Below are 20,542 nucleotides of genomic sequence, written 5' to 3'. Positions count from 1 at the left end.
ATTCAAGTACCCAGTGAGACTGAACCCTGCTCCTGTTACATTTCTGAAGCATTTCTATATTTGGAATCTCATGTAATCATATGACCTCACTTACCCCTTCACATGGCCCAAGTAGAAGAGCACTTTTATCTTGGCCCCAAATTTAAACGGTCTGTGATCTCTCCACAGTGTTCGTTGACAAAATCACCTGGATTTCATCTTTAGGGGTAACTTTGTAAGAGGGGACCATCAAAATAACATCAGAATATTTACTTGATGATTATTCTGACTATGAGTTTTATCCCATTTCCCAACAAAGAGCCTTGAATAGGCTTCAAAGGAGGGTGGAGATTAGGGCAAGAATTAGGGCATTGAAAAGAATTTGAAGGGGGGAGTAGCTTCTTTTGCAATCTTTGGAAAAAATAAAAAAAATAGAAGGGACAGCAGGAGTGGTAATGAAGTTTCATTGCCCACTGGCAATCAGCCAATATTTCTTACACATGGATAGTGTACCAGGTTTCATGTTAAACAAAAAGAGGCAAAACAGTTCCTCCCTGAAGGAGCTTACAGTCTAGTGAGAGAGATAACTTGCATACAAATAGATATAAAGAGGGTATATGCCAAATAAGTAGGAAATAATTCACAATGAAGAGTTAGGAGGGCAGGGAACTCAGGAGGTTGGGGGGGGGGGGCTTTCAGGCATGAGAGGGACAGACTGAAGATACCTAGAGCTGAGAGATGTAAGGTCTTTTTCATAGAACAGTTGAGAGTCCACTGTCAGGTAGGGGAATAAGGTGTATGAAGATAGGAAAGGGAGAGGGCTAGGTTTTGAAGGACCTTGAATGCCAGACAGAACTCTTAGTGACCCATTGGAGGTTGAATTGCAGTGGGAAGAGACCTGAGACAAGTAGACTTCAGTGGAAAGATTTGGGGGACAGATGAGTTCTGTTTTGGACCTGTTGAGTTTGAGATGTCTACTGAACATCCAACTTGAGATATCTGAAAGGCCATTTGAGTTGGAAGACTAGAAGGCAGTAGAGTGATTGGATTTTAGAATTTGCAGAATAGAAAACATTAAATCCATGGGACCTGACAAGCTGAGCTCCAGGAAGAATAAGCTGCTCAGATAGAATACAGTCCAGTTGAAGAGAATGGTAAATATTTTTAGAGAAATTTATAAACCAATGCGGATCAATAAAACTCAAAACCTAGTAACCACTAAGTCTGGTCAGAGAAATGGGATGATTGGTGCTATTGAGGTTAAGCCAAAAGGTTCATTCTCCTTCAATCAATAAGAATTTCTCCTGAGCATCCTATGCCTCAGAAGCTAAACTGGGCAGGGAGGATATTGTTTTAAATCAATCTTGCAGTTTCATTGATAAAAGATGTTGTGATTCAGTCATTTTTCAGTGACCCCTTTCTTGACAAAGATAGTGAAGTAGTTTTCCAATTCCATCTCCAGTTCCTTTTACAGATGAGGAACTGAGTCATTAAGTGATTTACTCAGTGGCCTGCAGATAAGAAGTATCTGAGGTCAAATTTGAACTCAGCTCCTCCTGACTCTGGACCTAGTTCTATATGTCATCTAGCTGCCCTCATGACTATATGGCAAGTTCAGGTTCAAATCAGAACACAATTAATATAGAGACATTCTACTAACTCACTTCTTAAAAGCTGTTTTTGAAAATGATAGACTTGTGATTGATATACCATCATGTTGGATTCATAGAAGTTCTGAAGAGGTTACAGCTCCTTCACAAAATGGGGCCTTCCTCTCTCTTTCTGACCCATATAAGAGAATATTTAATCTCTCCTTGAGACTTCTGATGATGAGGAATCTGTTACTTCTCAGGAAACTCCACCATGAAGCACATGGACAAAAATCTGCCTTGCTTTTGTTTCTGGCTGTTCCTCCTAGTTGGGCCATCAAACACAGTGAACAGATCTACTATTTCTTGTGCAACACAGCTCTTGAGCTACTTGAAGACCTTGACTATGCCTCTTCCTTCCAAGTTTTCTTCTCCATAGACTAAACAATCTCAATTTTTCAACTACTTCTCAAAAGGCAAGGCTTCTAGTTCTCTTTCCATCCTTTTTATCCTCTTTTGGATTCATTGTCATTTCTGCAGGTCCTTGCTAAGATAAGGTCTTCCTAGGTCTCCCACTCCTGTCACACTGATCTTTACTGAACTCAGAGGACTCCAAAAGAGATAGTGAAGTTGGTGAACTGCACAGCCTGCCCTCACTTAAATCCACTTCACTTGCATTGTCCTGGCATCGCCTGCCTGGGTCATGGTCCTCTTCCAGAAGGAAGGACAAACAACAACCTCCTAGAACTGATGACAGCCTCAGGGCAGACTACAGCCTACCCATCACTTCCCTCTTTTTGGACTTAGGACTACTCTCTACCTTCTTACTCGTCATAAACCCATTTAACCTTACCACCAAAACTACCCTAGTAGAAATGACTCCCACATCTACATCCTTTCCAGTTGCCTCTAGGACATCTCTACATGGGAAGGAAGGAAATAAGTTTTTATTCAACCCTCACTACATGCTGCAGTGCCAAAAATGGGGGTCCTGAGGGCATCACAAGCTTAGTAAGGCTTAAACCTACCTTCATTGCCTTTCTCTTAAACCTGCCCTCCCTATTTAATCTTGATATTCTCTTTTATCATTGCAAATTCTTTCTCATTTCATATCCAGTATTACTGGAACCTTGTAAAATTCATTTCTCCATCTTGTTTTCCCCAATAACTTCCCTTAGTTCTAATGCTCATTGTCTCCTATCTAGACCATTGGAATGTCTCTGGGTATTTACTCATGGATTCATGAATTTCAGAATTGGAAAAGGCCCCTGGTTCTTCCCATCACCTGAAAAAGAGTCTCCAGTATCATCTACCCAATAAATAGTCATCCAACCTTTCTTGGTGGGTGGGGAGTGGAGGGAGGAACTCATTGCCTCCTCTACTCCTGAGACAGCCATCTACAGGAATGCAGGAATGATTTCATTCATTTCTTCTAATTTTGCCCTTTTTTGACCTAACAGACTAAATCTAATCCTTTTTTTTTCAGATAATTAAAGGCAGCTGTTGCATCCCTGACTGAATCTTTTCATTTCCAAGTTAAATAGTCATTTGCCTGGTTTCCCATGTTTTTAACCTTGGTGTTAACTTGGAAATCTTTCATTTAGTGATTGAGGTCTGCTTTTTCTCCCAGTGATATCTCTCACCTGTTTCTCCTCTTGCCTGAATTACCATCACCCTCCATCATACTGTCCTTACACTTCTTTCTTGGCATCTATATCAGAATGTAAATTTTGATTGTTGAAACCTTACCAGCTATCTTGGGGTTTCTCAAGCACCATGCCTTAAATCCAAGTCACTCTGATTTTCATTGTTTGGAGTTATTTGAGCCCTAGTTAGCTGAGAATGACTGTAAATAAAGATTGTTTCTATTTTGGCCAGAGGGTCTCCCTCCCAGATTGAATTTGTTTTTTTGCTAGGTAAAAGAGGCCATTCTTTGTCTCTTTTCTTACCTAGTCTTAATCATTGAATGAGCATTGTCTCAGTCAGACTGAGCCCTAGTAAAGACCTTAGCTTAAAAAGTGAGGTCTCCCACCAGATGGCTCCATAGGAAAGAATGAGTAAGGCTGGTGACTTTGCACAGCCCTCCCTCACTTAAATTCAATTCACTTGTAAGTCATGTCTTGGTCCTCTTCAAGAAGGAAGATTAAACAATTGAAATTATAATAGGAGCCTCTTCATTTGTCTTCCTTCTGGACTCTCTTCTCCATTCAAACTGTCCTTCATTGCTTCTGCCAAAATAACATTTTTTATACATTGTGTTATATGAGATGGTCTCCTGCTCTTAAACACTTCAGTGACTCCTTGCCAACTAATCTAGTATTTTTTTGCTGCCAAACAAAAAAATTGCCCTTCAAGAAATTTAAGCAGCAGTAGGTGTTGCCCAGATAATTACATACAGAATAAATATATAAATAGGAAAGAATTTTGGAGGGGAAAGTACTAGCTATGGGAGACTTGGGAGATAGAGTTGCTGTTTCACTATCTCAAATCATTGATTCTGAGGTTGTACACCTTGGAAATTGGAATGAGACTGGTCTATAAAGAAGTTTAGAAGAGGCATAGGTTTGATGAGAAAGATTAGTTTTATTTTGGATATATTGAGTTTGAAATGTCTATGAGACGTCCACTTAGTTCAGTAGGCAGTTAGCAATATGGGGTTGGAGGTCAAAAGATACTAGATCTGTACTTGTAGATTCCAGGATTGTCTATGTAGAGATGATATAGTTTGGGGAATTAGAGATCACTGGGTGAAAAAGAGGATCCAGGACAAAGAATTGAAGTTCATTTATAGCTAGAAAGAGTGATGCAGCAGATCAGCCAGAGAAGGAAACTGAGGCATAGTCACATAGGAAAACCAGAAAGAACTGGAAGGTCCCCAAAATCCAGAGAGGATATGAGGAAAAGAGTAGTCAGCAGTGTTTAGTGTTACAGAGAGGTCAAGTGGGATGAGGATTTTTCTTAAAAGCCTCTTGGATTTGATGATCCTGGGAATCATTCATCAATAATTGTAGTTTTCATTTCTCTGATGAGTCCAAAAGCCAGTTTTAGAAGTGCAATTTTAGAAGTGAAGAGGATGGCACAGTGGATAGAGCACCAGCCCTGGAGTTAGGAGGGCCTGAGTCCAAATTCGGCCTCAGAAACTTAATAATTAATTGCTTTGTGAATTTGGCCAAGTCAATTAACCCCAATGCCTTAAATAAACATTTTTTTTAAGTGAGAGGAGAGAAAATAAAAGAAATGGATTTAATTGTTTTTGCCTGGGAGTGTTATATAAAAGGTCCTTTTAGTCAGTCAGCATTTATTAAGTTTCTACTGTGTGTCCTAAATACCAAAAGAAGTAAAGGACTGTCCCTGCCTTCAAGGAACCTACCATCTAATGGAGGAGACAGCAAGCAAACCAATATATATAAATCGAATTATTTACAGGAGAAATAGGAAATAATTCAAAGAGGGTCAGGGAAGCTTCTTGTAGAAGGTAGAGTTTTTCATTGGAACTTAAAAGAAGCTGGGGAGGTCAGTACTTGGAGATGTGGAGGGAGAGCCTTCCATGTCTAGGGGATAGGAAAGCCACAGAAAGGGCTGGCAGCCAAAAGATGGGAGTCTCTTGTTTAGGGAATGTACAGAAGCCTGGTGGCACTGCATCTTTTTAAATTTTTTTTCTTGTTTTTTTAAGTGAGGGAGACTTAAGTTCATCTGTGGCCTATGTAGAGAAGAAAATGAAATATTAGAGAAAAAATAATTGTGGGGAATAATTTACTGGAGGGGAGGGATCCAGGGCATGTGTTAGAGGCATTTGCCTTGGTAGACAAGCCTCATCAGAGACTGTGGAGCATCAGAAGAAAGAAAGAGGAGATGGATGGCAAAGGATTTTAAGAGGGGGATTTGGAGTTCAAGAATGTCTCCACCTAGAAAGTGTCCCTGGCGCTCTCAGCAGAATAGGGATCTAGATCTTCAGGAGCAAAGGCAGATTATTGGGCCTCAAAGGGGATAAGAGAAGAAGAGGTGGTTCAGCTTGAGTCAGGGCCTGGGACAAGGAATCCCTGGGGGGGCTGTCATGTTGCATCCTCCCAAGTCACCTCCACTTAGCTCTACCTGCAATCTGCCTTTCCTTCTTGATCTTCTCTGACTCACTTTGGACAGAAGAGGGTCTATTTGAAACAGAGCCATCACCCCTCTCCCCCTCACTCACCCCAAGCCACCAGCCTGTGCTCATCTCGCATTGTTCCCTCGGATTTGCTCAGCCTGCTCCCCCTTCCAGAATGTCATCATGTTGCGTTTCCAGGAGGTGCCCCGGCTAATAATGACCTTCCCTGAGACCTTCCAGTCAAAGGTGGCCTAGTTTGTGTCTTATTCCCCTATTGAATTTTAAGCATCCTAAGAATAAGCATACCTTTAAACATTCCTTGAGAATAATGAGTAATCTGTACTCAGTAGGTACTTAATAAAAGTTGGATATTGGGCAGCTAGGCACTGGCCCTGGAGTCAGGAGGACCTGAGAGTTCAAATCTGGCCTCAGACACTTCATAATTACCTAGCTGTATGGCCTTGGGCAAGCTACTTAGCCCCATTTGCCTTGCAAAAATCTAAAAAACAAAAAAACGAAATAAATAAATAAAACAGCACTGTCTTTTGGTTGCCATGTCACAATCATAGTCATCTCAGAGTCCAATAAACCTTCCCAGTCTTTTCCATGCACATTTTTGTATATCCCCCCCACCCCCTTCACCCAGATGTGTTGGTACAGTTGATTTTTTTTTTAGTTTTTGCAAGGCAGTGGGGTTAAATGACTTGCCCAAGGTCACACAGCTAAGTAATGATTAGGTGTCTGAGGCTGTGTACAGTTGATTTAAAAAAAAATGTGGAACTTGACATTTAACTGCTTTCTCCTCTCTAATTCATCTCCCTACAATATCCAAGGAAATGACCCTAAATACAGGTCTGCTCATGGTCCTCTACTACTGCAGGATCTTCAATGCCTCCCTGTTCCCTCTGGGGTCAAAGGCAAGCTCCTGAACCTGGCACTTAAAACCCTTCACAAGAGAACTCTAGCCTGTCCTTCTACATGACTTCCTTTTATGTTTTTACATTCCAACCAACTGACCATTCTTCAAACTCAGCATCTTTCTTCTCTCACTTTTCTTTCTCACTTGGATCTCTTCAAGCATCTCTGTTTTTTCAAAGCTCATCTCATGAACAGAAATCTTTTCCAGATTGACTTAGTTGCTCAAAAGATCAGATGATCTTTCATTTGATGTTGTTCAGTTGTTTCAGTAGCATCTGACTCTTCATGACCCCATTGGGGTTTTCTTGACAAAGGGACTGGGATGGTTCATCATTTCCCTTCTGCTCATTTTATAGATTATGAACTAAGGCACACAAGGGTTGACTTGCCTGGTGTCACATAGCTATGAGCCACAGTTCCAACTTTCTGACTCCAGACGCAGCACTCTATCCATGGTGCTGCTGCCCCCAATCTTGTGTTCACTTACCTGTTTATATGGTGTACCCCAGCAAGTATCTCCTTGAGGGTATGGACTGTTGCCAGTTTTTTTGGTCTTTGCAATCCATTCATTTAATATAGTGCCTTGTAATTAGCAGATACATTTAACTTTGATCCTTTTGATCCTGATGATCACTTAACTTGTTAGCTGCTCCTCCCAGACTTGCAAGAAAAAAAAATACATTTTCTTCATGTATTTCTGGATTATATATAAAGAGAGACAGAGAGTTTAAGATTTAAGTAACTGATCCAGGGCTTAAATCCCAGGCTCTTGGCCCCCACTCAGCCTCTTCACCAGGACTGTAAATCCCTCCTAGGCAATGCCTCTGACTGTTAACCTCACCTCTCCTTACACACTCACCCCATCTGTCCTCCCCCAGTACCTCCCACAGCCAAGCTGCAGGCGCAGGAGCACTGCAAAGGACAACATTGCTGATTTGATTGCTTTTACTACTAGGCTGTGCTACCTTTTAAACAACATGAAATGTGTACATTTAGGCGTGATTGTTACTTGTTTGAAATGTCTGGGAAGATTGCACCCTCTTGTCCTTTTAGAATATGTCGTACTCCATTGGTCTATTTCAGATTTTATTAATCATAATAATTAGAGCATATATTATACATGTGTGTATGTGTGTGTGTGTATATATATAAAATGAATGACCTGTGGACCCTTTCAAGGGAGTCTGAGAGGTCACAGCTATGGTCATAATACTATAAGACATAATTTGCCTATTTAAATACTTCTCTCTTTTGCAACTTCACATCTGTGTAAGACCAATTTCTCTTCATATAATTTAGCCAAAATAACATATTACAGTAGATCGAATGCAGAATGATAGGAGAATCCAATTTTCTTTCATTAAGCCAAATGCTAGAGATTTGCAGAAATATGTAACCCAGTGCCATTCATCACAATTTTTTCTTTGTTTCCAGAAAGTTATTTTTTATGGACATGCTAATTTTGTCAAAATTTAATAGGTTTGCTATTGTTTTTAAATGAATAAGTGCATATTTTAGAAATTTCTCAGTTTTTAATTTCTAATGTGGTAAATATTGTAGCTATAACTTACATAGACAAAAGATTTTTGAAGCCTCCAATCATTTTTAAGAATACATAGAAGACCTTAGACCAAAAAGTTTGAAGAACCATTGTTTCAGCCTAACATAAAAATCAGTTTTCCCCTTGGCTATCAAATGTAGTTTTTGCTGGTCTCATTATGCCAGTAAGTGGTATTTATGTAGTAGCACTTTAAGATTAGCATGATGCTTTATACATGTTAATCTCACTTGTGCTTTTTATTTCATTTATAGATAATAGAAACTGAGGCTGAGGCTGGGTGGTTCAGTGACATGCCTAGAGTCTCACAACTAGAAAGTAGCTGTGAGTATTTGAACTCAGGTCTTCTTGACACCAGGCCCAGCACTCCGGCCACTGCACCACCCAGCTGCTTCCTAATTCCAGACTCTTTGCCTTTCACCTTCTATCATCTTTAGGTGATAGTGTACATTAGGGAAAGTTCTTTCTTGGGGCATGTCTAAGAGAACACATATGCAACTGTTACTCTGAGAGAGAAGAAATATGAAGTTTCTGCTACATCATCAGTACCTTTGAACCTAAGTTCTCTTCTGCTACTGAGCTAGGAAAGTGTTGATGAGATTTAATAATGTTATTCTTACTCCTTAGGAAAAAATCCCTTTCTGTAAGTTGCAGAATGGTTGTGGAATGCAGGTTTAAAGAACATAGTTGAGATTTCTTATTATTTGAAGTCCAGATAAATGAGAGGTTACTGTGTAGAAGAAACTTTTTCTAATTCAGAATTCTTTTGAATTGTTTTAGAAGTGAATGTTGGGGGGGGGTTTGTTTTGTTTTGTTTTTTGCTTTCCCCACTATGGTTTGGTAAAGTGTGAGGAGAGAGTACCACTTCCCTGGTACAAATAAAGTCTTAACAGTCAGGAAAAAATAATTGCCTTTGAGAATGAAATATGAAAAATAGGTGTTTGTCTCCATTTTGTCTTTAATGTTGACTGTGAAGTTGGATCAGGCAAAAGTTGGGGTCTGTGGGAAGGCAATAATTCCCCCAGAATTATTTGTTTGGTCTTAGCTCTCCCATCCCCCGCCACCAAAATGAGTTTTTATCTACTAGTATGAAAACCACCTAACAAGCACCATAATAGGTTGTCAAACCAATTTGAGCTTTTAGGTAATAGTTGTTGGCTTGAAGATTTTTGACTTCTTTCCCTAGTATTAAAGCAGATTTAACTTTGCTTATCTCTTTTTTAATTTTTTTTTTTTTTTTAGGTTTTTCACAAGGCAAATGGGGTTAAGTGGCTTGCCCAAGGCCACACAGCTAGGTAATTATTAAGTGTCTGAGGCCAGATTTGAACCCAGGTACTCCTGGCTCCAGGGCCAGTGCTTTATCAACTGCACCACCTAGCCGCCCCTCTTTCTTTTTTAATTTTTTAAAAAAAAATTTTATTTTTATTCATTTATTTACCCATTACTAAAAATACTCTTGTTGTAAGAGGAAACATAAATCCCTCCTCCCTCCACAAAAATAGAAAAATCCCACAAAAAATAAGGTGAGAGGAAAAGAAGAAATTGTTCTTCAGTCAGTGTTTGTATTCTGTGTTCTTCAGTCAATGTTTGTATTCTATCAGCTGTTTTGAGTTTATCTCTAAAAGAAATTTCATGTTTTCCTAATGATCCCCAGATACAGTCCAAAATGTTATGTAGTATATTTCATACATTACTTTTTTCTTAACTTTATTTTTCTTGAGGTTTTTCTTTTTTCATGGGAGGGGTGGGAGGATTAAGTTTACTTTTACAACATGACTTGTAGTAATGTTTTTCATACCTACACCAAGCAGCTTGCTTTCTCAGTGAGGGGGAAGTAGGGTGGGAGAAAGGGAGATGATGTTTTGGAAGTAAATGTTGAAATTTGTTTCTGCATGTGGCTAGGGACGAATACATATTTCTTTTTTTTTTTTTTTGAAGATTTTACATAAGATGGGGGAGGACTTCAGTATCTCAATCTTCTGTAGGTGGTCATTTTTGCCTTATCGCTGACTTCCCAATATCAAAAAGAAAATAAAGATTGAGCCAGACTTTTTTTGGCTGCCATTAAAGAAAAAAAGTTAAATGACTTGGTTTGAGCAAGTTTCAACTTTCTTCCTTTTCCCATCCCCCACCCCATCAGGATACTTCTGAAAGATGGACCATATTTGATGACAGAGTAAGAAACTAGAGGAAAAAACAAGCTATTTCTCCCCTCCCCCAGCCCTCAGAAGAATACAAAATTGACTAGAAATAAAAAATTTTTTCCTTTCAAAATCTTTTCATGACCAACAGTTCCCTCAATATTACCCCACAATAGAAAACCATCCTAGATAACAAAATACATGGGGAAACTCAAATGAAAAGTCGATCATTATATGGAAAAGTCTGAAAATAGAGACGATATGCCACACCTTGAATCTCTTGCTTTGAATGTATGCTCTTTGAAGGAATGCTTATTCTTAATAATTTTGCAACATTTAATTTTGATTGTTTTGTGACTGTACTTTTCATTTACAATGTTGTAGTCATTGCATAGAAGGTGTTTTCTTGGCTCTGCTGCCTTCTCCAATACTTCATGTGCATGTTTCCCTGTTTCTTTATTTATCATGTTCATTGTTTCTTATAGCCCAAAGTAAGAATTGTAATATCTATTACATATGTAGGACACAATTTATTTAACTACTCTCCAATCAGTCTTTGTTTCTGGTTCTTTGCTGCTACAAAAATTTTTACTGTAAATATTTTGAAATAGAACTAGCTATAAAAGATCTACCAAAGTTTTGGGAGAGCTCCTTTTCTTGACAGATTTATTGGATAATTCTATCAGACTTTAAAGAGCAATTATTCTCAAAAATTGAGAAAGAATGCCCTCTATCAAACTCCTGTTTATGAGACATAATCACAAACCAGAAAAGGATAAAGCCCAGAAAGTCTATATACCCATATCCTTCATGAATATAGGTTCCAAAACTTTAAATAAAAACTTAAAAAAGAATTGACTGTTAACAACAATATGAAGAATGCTCTAAATCAATAAGAGAAATGCAAAACATTTGTGAGATTTTCCCTTGCACCCTGCAAATTGACAAAGATGACCAAATGATGGTAATGGTCAGTGTTGAAGGGACTGTGATGGGCTGAATTGTTGGTGCAGCTAGATAGAAATCAGTACAACCATTTTGGAAAGCAGTTTGTAATTATGCAAATAAAATGACTAAAATGTCTATTCTCTTTGAACAAGATTACATTTCTATGCTTGTACCCCAAGGAGATCATTGATGAGAAGAAACTCTCTTTTAACACCAGTATTTAAAACAGCACATTTTGCAATCACAAAAAAAAAGATCTTTCTTAACCCAAACATGACTGTTTTCCTTCCTGCAGAATAGTCAGTTTTGAAAGCTATCTAGTTATCCCAGTGATATTGCCATTGGCCTGATGATGATGATGTTTGTTCTAAATTCTCAAAGAAGACCACAACATTAGGGATGTGTTGCCGTGACAAGTACATGAATTGGAGTGAGGGACTTGGGTGCTAAGTCATCAGCCTCACTTTCTCCTCCAGAGCTATCAGGGTTCAGTGGCTAGATATGAATCAGGATGACTGGAGATGGTCCTGGATTCGAGGTCATTGGGGTTAAGTGACTTGCACAAGGTTACACAGCTAGTGAGTGTCCCAGACTGGATTTGAACTCCTGACTACAGGGCCATTGCTCAGTGGGAATTACTACTTTTTTGAATCATCTTTGAAACAGTCCGTTCTTTTGAGTATACTAAATTGGGATGCCTTCTCCTCAGTTTCCTTACACACTACCTTGAAAAGAAAAAGAGTAGCCCTTCTAATATGTAAAGTAGTCAGGCTAATAAATTCCTATATTGTTCATGTATAAATGTCTTATTCTGCATTTTTAATCTCTTATCTTTGTATCAGGAGATGAATATTATATTTTATCCTTGGTCATCTAGAATAGTTTTTGCTCACTACCTTGAGTAGTTCTTAATTCTTCAAACTATTTGTCTTTCAAATATTGTTATTGTGTAGATTCCTCTCCTGGGCCTATCCGCTTTGTTCTTCATTAGCTCATAGAAGTCTTCTCAGGCTTCTCTGAAACCGTCCCTTTGGCGGTTGTCTTCAGCCATTCCCCAGCTGTTGGAGCAGCTGCTGAGCTCCAGTTCTTTGCTGTCACAAAAAGTTGCTCCTATGAATATTTATATATGTATGAAGCTTTTCCTCCTTTCTCTGATCTCTTTGAGGTAGAGCCTCAAAGGTAATGCCCATTTAATAATTTTGGGTACTCAGTTCCCAATGGTTTTCAAGAAAGACTGGAACTCCATTTTAGTGCTTTCTTTCTGATGGTCTCTAACTTCTCCTGTATGTATCTTGTTTTTTATACAGAGTGATTTGTTGGCTATCTTCCCCCCATTAGAGTGTGATCTGCCTGAGAGCAGAGGATGATTTCTTTCCTTTTTTTATATCCTCAGTATTTTGTAAAGTGCCTAGTGGTGCTTTAGAAGTGCCTGTTGACTGGGCCATCCACCACTTTACTCCTTTTCTTTAGCCCTGTGATTGCAACTTTTTTTGGAACATACATCCCATCAATTTTTTAGATAAATTTACCAATCCATAGTTGTGTGTGTGTATGCACTGTTGAATGAATTACATTTTGTGTATGACATAGCATACAGAAATTAAAATATTAGGATAATAGATGAAATAAACCATTTAAAATAGTTTTATTTTATTAATACAGAAACTTTCTTGTTCTTGTTAAACATTTTCAAGTGCTTTTTAAGTTAATGATGCAATTGAATTTACTTTTTTTTTTGCAAGGCAATGGGGTTAAGTGGCTTGCCCAAGGCCACACGGCTAGGTCATTATTAAGTGTCTGAGGCCGGATTTGAACTCAGGTGGTCCTGACTCCAGGGCCGGTGCTCTATCCACTGTGTCACCTAGCTGCCCCAATATACCTTTTTTTTTTTAAATCTTAGCTTTTTAGTCTTAGCTTAACACTTTCAGATAAGGCGATTAAAAAGAATATGTAGGTAGAGAGGAAGATCAGGTTCCAGGTCCAAAGTGTGACCATTCTGGGGAGGAGAGAGGCACTACTAGGTAGATGAGAAAGTGCTTTTGAAGGGCATGACCTCACAGGTAGTAGACAGCTGTCTTCATTTGTCTTCACACTGCTCAGTGGGTTGAGAGAGGGGATTCCTGATTGCAAATCGTAGCATCTAGTGCCTATCTCTGCTTTTACTGTGCTGACTCCTCCTTCTGCTCACTCTCATTCCTCTCTGAGCTTTCAGATACACCTGTGAAAGGGAGTTGGGGACATGAGTTTGGGGTCAGGGAGGACCTTGGCTGCTACAGGTAGGGGTGGCTGGATGAAGGAGGACAAGGGCCTAAGAGTGGTCAGTCAGAGAATGACAACCACTTGAGGCGATGGCCAAGTGCAGTCGGTCCAAGGCATAGGAGGGAAAATGGAAGCCACAGAAGTAGGCAGCCTTTAAGTGAGTTGAACAGCTATGCTGCTCTCCTCACCTCTAATTTTTTTTCCCTATATACCGTACCCTACTTTGAAGATTGCAAGTTTAAATAAGTGGTTGAGGGTGGCTAGGTGGCGTAGTGGATAAAGCACCGGCCTTGGAGTCAGGAGTACCTGGGTTCAAATCCTGTCTCAGACACTTAATGGTTACCTAGCCGTGTGGCCTTGGGCAAGCCACTTAACCCCATTTGCCTTGCAAAATAAACAAACAAACAAATAAATAAATAAATGGTTGAGAGCTGGCTAGGCCTATGTTTCAACCACTAAACTGCCTAGAAGATATTTGAGCCTGTACTCAGGATTACACAGTTCTTGGAGCTTTTAATGTAAGGCTGACAAAGAATTTTGGTTTTTATGAGTAGTGAAATCATTATATTAAGTGTTACTGTTTGAAAATATTCATAAATTCATCTATTGCCACCAATAGAGTAGTGAAACCTGGTGTATTAAAATTGCTGTTCCTATAAACTTTGTGATCCTCTTTATTAGTTCACAAAGTTGGCATCAGCCAGATAACAGTTGTGTTATTCTGGCAGTTCACATATGTTCTGCTTCTGATTCTCTTCTTTAACTCAGAGGAAAGAATAGGCAGTTCACATGAAGAGGTGAATTAATGGATGATTGCCAGTTAGTAGCAAGACTGAACTATTAGCACTATTAGAAAATATTATTATTGGAGCAGCTAGGTGGCATAGTAGATAGAGCCACCAGCCCTGGAGTCAGGAGGACCTGGGTTCAAATCCAACCTCAGACACTTGATAATGACCTAGCTGTGTGGCCTTGGTCAAGCCACTTAACCCCATTTGCCTTGCAAAAACCTAAAAAAAAAATACTGTTATCTTCTGTGAGGGAACCTAAAAATTACACTTACCAATGAGTGCCTATGTCTTGTATTTTCTTACAGCGTGGCACCATGCGAAGACGCTATGAAGATGATGGTATTTCTGATGATGAAATTGAAGGGAAAAGGACTTTTGACTTGGATGAAAAGCTTCATACCAACAAATACAATGCTAGCTTTGTCACCTTTATGGAAGGAAAAGGTCAGTATGCTTTCCTCTTAACTCACTGCTTTATCAAAGCTCCATCTAAATAAACTTTATATCTTAGCTAAACCCTAGTCCAATGGTTTTTAGTTAGTCCACAAATTTCTTTGAGTATATACTTGTGTTGGGGAATACAGAGAAAGGCAAAAAGAACCTGGTCTTCAAGTTGCTCACTCTCATCGGGGAGAGAACATTCAAGTGATTCAGTCCATACAAGATGGAGACAGTAGATGGGGAGGGAGAATAGGAGAGTTGTAGAAGGTGTAGAAGGGCCCTGAAGGATGAAGGGGAGGATGGTCAGCCATCACAGAGGTGTGGAGGTGGGAGATAGAAGGTTGTTAAAGGAGCAGCTTCTAGGCCAGTGTAGCTGGATCTTAGAGTAAATGAAGGGACCCAAAGATTAGAAGTTTGGAAGCGGATGATGGCCTGGCCAGCTCTAAATTATAACCAAGTTATGAGGAGGTTTAAGTGGCAAACAGAAGACATGATATGTGTTTTGGGAGAAAAAATGGGAAACCTTGAGTTTATTGAGGAGAGTGGCATAGTCAGATCTACTTTTTTTTATCAGTATTTTATTTTTCCCTGGTTATGTGTAAAACAATTTTTAACATTCATTTTTAAAACTTTGAGTTTCAAATTCTCTCCCTTCCTTCCACCCCACTCTCTCCCCCTCATTGAAAAAGCAAGTAATTTGCTATAGGGTTATAAATGTGTAGTCATATAAAACATTGCTCCCCCTCCCCCCCCAAAAAAATAAAAAAGAATCCTCAAGAAAAGTCAGGTAAAAAAATGTATGCTTCAATATGTACTTAAACACCGTCAGCTCTTTCTCTGAGGATGGATAGCATTCTTCATAAATCCTTCAGAGTTGTGAAGGGTCACAATATTGCTGAGAAAAGCTAAGTCATTCATAACTGATCGCTCTACAGTGTACACAGTACATTTCACATTACATCAATTCATGTAAGTCTTTCCAGGTTTTTTGGTCAGATGTACTCTTTAGGAAAATCACTTTGACCGTTGTATGAAGGATGAAGAAAGATTTGAAGCAAGATTTTGACATGAAAACCTAATGAAGAAAGAGATAGTCAGAACTTTCAAAGTTAACAGAGAAATCAAGGATAAGGATTGAGCAAAGGCCATTGGACCTGTCCATTCCCAGGTCATTGGTGACCTAGGAGAGAAGAGTTGCAGTTGAGTGATATGGTTGAGAACTAGCCTGCAAAGGGACTGAGAAGTGAGGAGAGAGGAAAAGCAAAGTCAGTAAGTTCTACACATTTTTCTAGGAGTTGAGGGTAAGCATGAGGGAGATCTGGGTATATTTGGAGACAGCAAGGAAGGAACCAATGGATAGGGGAAAAGGCAGGATGATGAAAGAACTGCTGAAGGACTTGAGAATTTTGACATGGTGTGGAAGGGTTAACCTCAAGGGTAAGAAGAGCCAGGAAATGGGGGGGTGCAGGAGTTGGTTCATACATAGTAGCTGTTGAACAAGTGTTTGAGGAGTCTGAGAACTATCCTTTGGCATTTTCTGTAGTTGTGGGTCCCCTCCATGAGGCATCTCAGGGATAGGAGGTGCCAGCTTTTCTTAGGAAAGCCAAGGAAGGAGCTTTTCCTAAAGGACTCTCTTTCCTTGGGGTGGTTCAATAGTGCAGTGAAAGTCCTTTTTTTATCCTCTTGACAGAAATCATCCATAAGACTTCATGTGCCACTTAGCTTTGCTCTTTAGCAAACGGGTATAAGGGGATTTATTATAGTGGACAGAATTAATGGTATTTTCTTTTTGGATATTGAGGACAGTGTAGATTATAGGCAGTTAGGGACTGTTGTACTCTTCTTACCTAATCTTCACAGATTGTTGAATATTGAGTTTTGAATTCCGAGGCAAAATTTGGGTCTTTCTAATGCTTTTTTCCCTCTGGTGACAGATTTTAATGTAGAGTATATCCAGCGGGGTGGCTTGAGAGACCCTCTGATTTTCAAGAATTCTGATGGACTTGGAATAAAGTAAGTGGGCTGGCAGAATGGATGAATATATTGAGAAATGTCAGTCTTGTGCTCCTGGGGGCAACTGATTCTCTCTAAATATCTCTGCTGAATGGAGAATCAAAGATGTGATCCAGAAAGGCTGGTGATCAGAAACCAGAGGGGAGCTTTGTAAGTCTTCCATTTAAAGATGGGTGTGTCTGCTGTGGGAGGGAGATCCTGGAGCTCCACTGGCTCAAGGCTTTCTCTGCTCCTTTTACCCTTACTCTGGTGTTTATTTCCTAGGATGCCAGACCCAGATTTCACTGTGAATGATGTGAAAATGTGTGTGGGTAAGTCACTGTTGGGGCTTCCTGGTCCCTGAGGGAGGGTCTTGGTACTGGGCATGAGTCTGGGGTGGACACTTGGAAAAGCTTAACAGTAATAGTTCAGACAAGCAGAAAATAGAATTTGTTCCCAAGGATGGACACCTACTAGCATCTTGTCTGGTGGATGGTGCAGACTCAAGCAGGGCATTTGAACTCATTTTTTCTTGGCTGCTATTTTGTTCCTATCACTCCCATCATCTTCCAGAACAACTTATTAGAGAAGGGGAATAACTATTTCAGACGTTGGATTTTAACTAAGGAATTATTCCTAACCAAATTAGAGCTTTATATGTTTCTTTTAAAATGGAAACTAATCTCCTGAGGCCTTAGTCCAAGCTCTCACTTTCTTCCCTTCTTACCTCTCCCTTTTCCTTCTAAACTTAGCTCATGGGCTGATTCCAAATGAAGACTTGCTTTTCAAAGTCCCAGCCTCAGTCATATTACTTCACACTTGTATTTACTTATCTGTAAACACAGTATTTTCCACAAAAGAATAGAAGCAGAGACTGGATTGGTTTTGCCTCCATATCTTGGGCACTTGGAGCTATGAGGGATGTTGGCTCAATTGAGTGAGTCTTGGTAGCCCAAATAAGTCATCCACAGTTGGATCTTCTTCAGGAAGAACTTCATCAGTTTGTTATTTAATTCTTTTATGAAAAAGGCAAACCCTAAGAACAGATTAGCAGATTTCAAAAGATTTATTTTAATTGTTTTTTTAAAAATCATGCCAAATCTGTCCTGGTCTGGTCTTCCAAGGTTGATAATTGATTCACTAAACACTTAAAGGCCTGCTTTGTGTTTAAGATCCCAGAAGTTTTGAAAATCTAATTCTACTCACTAAGGCTGAAAAATAGGCTAGTGCCCCCCCCCCCCGCCCCCCAAGAAATCTTTTCAGAAAGAGTTAAAGCTAAAAGCAGTTTCTGTTTATCCCTTTCTTGACCTGTTGGGAATCCCCACCGGTGCTCTCTCAAGTTTCCTGAATCCATTAGTTTTCATCTACTTTGGCTTTTCCTTTTCCCCTTGCCCAGCCCCTCAAAGACCTTGCTTGCAAGGAGCATCTCCTTACAAACTCTATAAAATAGATACCTCAACATCATGGCCTGTGGTGGAGGTGGGGCTTTTCCATAGATGATGCTCATTGGAGCAATAGTAGAGGTCACATAACTGCTAGTGAGAAATTCAACAGATGACTGACTCACAGTTTTTGAGTATTAGCTGTAAGAATGCCAAGACTGTGAATGATGGTCAAAGTGCTCTGTGCAAAATGGAATTGGGGTCATACTTGTATCTGTTCTTACCACGAGCAGCATCCAAAGACTACTTAGTCTTTCCCTAGAAAGCAGGGAGTGATGCCTACCTCCCAGCCCAGTGTTCAAGGATCTAATTGCAGATTTAATTGACATGTAATCAGTCTTTCCAGATTTTTAGTACTCATTTTTGCTAATATAGAGGAAATTCCACTTTTTCCTTTAACATAGAAGATGATTGAAGTTTTTAATACATAATAATTTATATTTTATTTATACTTGTAGTCTGCTCCCAACAACCATATTGTAGTCACATTGTCTGGTCCCCTTGGATATTGTCTGTCTTCCATCTCTGTTACAAGTTCTTAAGGGGCATTTAGTTTATAAATGTTGTCAACTCCAATGCCTGTACTGGGCTAGCTTGAGGGTTCAGGCCTAATCCACTTGGAACTTTCTACCTCATTGGACACAGTACTGTCAGGCCTCAGACTCTTCAGTTTCACTTTGGCTTATTATCTTGCTTTTTTGCTTTCTAATCATTGTCTCCTTCCAAGCTTTCCCTTTTTCTGTGAGCATGGGTTCTCACCAGGATTCTGTCCATGGCATCCACTCAGGGCTATTTTTGCTATGAAATCTCTCCTGACTTCTAGAGGCAGAAGTAGCCTCTCTGCCCCTATTTTCTGTCTCTGTCTCTTTCTCTCCTCAAGCTTATTCAGTTTTGCTTTCTTACTCTCCCTCTTTTCCTGAGAACTTTCTTTATATCATTCCTATGGCAGTTAACAATTTTCTTTATATCCTCTCCTAGATGATAAGTTCATACTCACCTTGCCTAATTCATCGCTGTGTCTTCAAGGGTCATTATACTTCCCATCTAGAAATAGTAAATAGTTTAGATTTGACAAGTGCATTATAGACATCTCATTGAATCCTTACACAACATCACTAATTTAGGAACTGCTGTTACTGCCATTTTATCCAAGAGAAAAGTGATACTTGCATATAATGAGAATCTAACAAATATTTGAATTAATTCTACATTACAAACCAACTTCCATTGATTCAATTGGAAAAGTGATTATAAATTTAAGGAGGAACAGCACCCCAATCAGCTGGGAAAAGTGGGCTGATTTCTCATGTTTATTCTCCTGATGAAAGTCTCTCGAACCCTCACCTGATCAGCAGTTAAAGGACATTAGAGTACTTGCTAATAACTTCATCATGCCTCTCCCTCTCTTTGGTGGCACTTAAAGGAGTTGACTAAAACTATTCAAGTAACTTTTAGTAGATTAGAAAGAAGATGTGGTCTATTATCATTTGGCTGATTTTACTGGTTCCTCAGTGCACACACACCAAAAATAAGCCTTTTATGACAGGGAGCCGTCGAATGGTGGATGTCATGGATGTGAACACTCAGAAAGGCATTGAAATGACCATGGCCCAGTGGACCCGATACTATGAGACTCCAGAGGAAGAGCGTGAGAAACTCTATAATGTCATCAGCCTGGAATTCAGCCACACCAGATTGGAGAACATGGTGCAGAGACCTACCACGGTAATTTTTTTTTAACCTAACTCTCTCTTCCAACTAGTGACACTAGTAAGGTAGTTCGTTTTTTGCAAAATTTATAGCTTTTTCATAAATGTGCTGAAAAAGACAGAAAACTTTACCCATGAAACATTAATGCTCTAAGAATGAAGCTTTGGAAGCTTAGCCCTTTACTCAAGACAAGGACAACCATCTACCCTGAGACATCAGGCCTCAGAGATAGAAGAGTATCACCCTTGAGTTTGAGCTGTTGAGGAAGTTTAAGGAAAAAAAAAGAACAAGGTGTGTTAGTAATGCTAGAAGACTTCTTTAGCTCCAGGTTAAGATCAGTTACTTAAAAAGAATGTAGTGAGAAAATGAAGAAGGCTACCCAGACAAGAGATGTTTAGTTTAACCATGACTTTGGCAGCCTAGTAACTGACAGCTCCCAGAAAGATAAAGGAAAGAGCTGTTTCTTAGAAGAGAGCAGATTCTGTTTTGTCTATGTTTAATAACTTTTGGACCCAGAATTTCTTTTTTTATTTTGTAGACCGTGAACTAAAACTTAGTTGAGATAAACTCCACCTTGGAGGCATACAATTTGGAAACTTTGTTACTTTTAAATCTGATTTCCAATATTAGAATTAAATATTCTCTAATCTTGGCGTCAGATTATTCATCTCTTTTATCATGTAAAATAAC

At 39.3% G+C, this 20,542-nt stretch overlaps 1 protein-coding gene across 2 annotated transcripts in view; it reads left to right on the top strand.

Annotated features, from left to right (window-relative positions):
- KDM2A (lysine demethylase 2A) overlaps positions 1-20,542 on the top strand; it is an 81,529-nt gene that overhangs the window by 26,444 nt on the left and 34,543 nt on the right. For both annotated transcript variants that reach the window (XM_074230956.1, XM_074230957.1), the window contains 4 exons: positions 14,573-14,711; positions 16,643-16,721; positions 16,986-17,032; positions 19,689-19,867. In XM_074230956.1, coding sequence (XP_074087057.1) covers positions 14,573-14,711; positions 16,643-16,721; positions 16,986-17,032; positions 19,689-19,867 — 444 coding nt within the window. The remainder of the gene's footprint in view (positions 1-14,572; positions 14,712-16,642; positions 16,722-16,985; positions 17,033-19,688; positions 19,868-20,542) is intronic.

The sequence above is a fragment of the Macrotis lagotis genome, chromosome 3 (genome assembly GCF_037893015.1).
Source record: "Macrotis lagotis isolate mMagLag1 chromosome 3, bilby.v1.9.chrom.fasta, whole genome shotgun sequence".
Lineage (NCBI taxonomy): Eukaryota > Metazoa > Chordata > Mammalia > Peramelemorphia > Peramelidae > Macrotis > Macrotis lagotis.
Note: the sequence above shows the minus strand (reverse complement) of the source record. Positions and strands in the feature narration are given on the sequence as shown.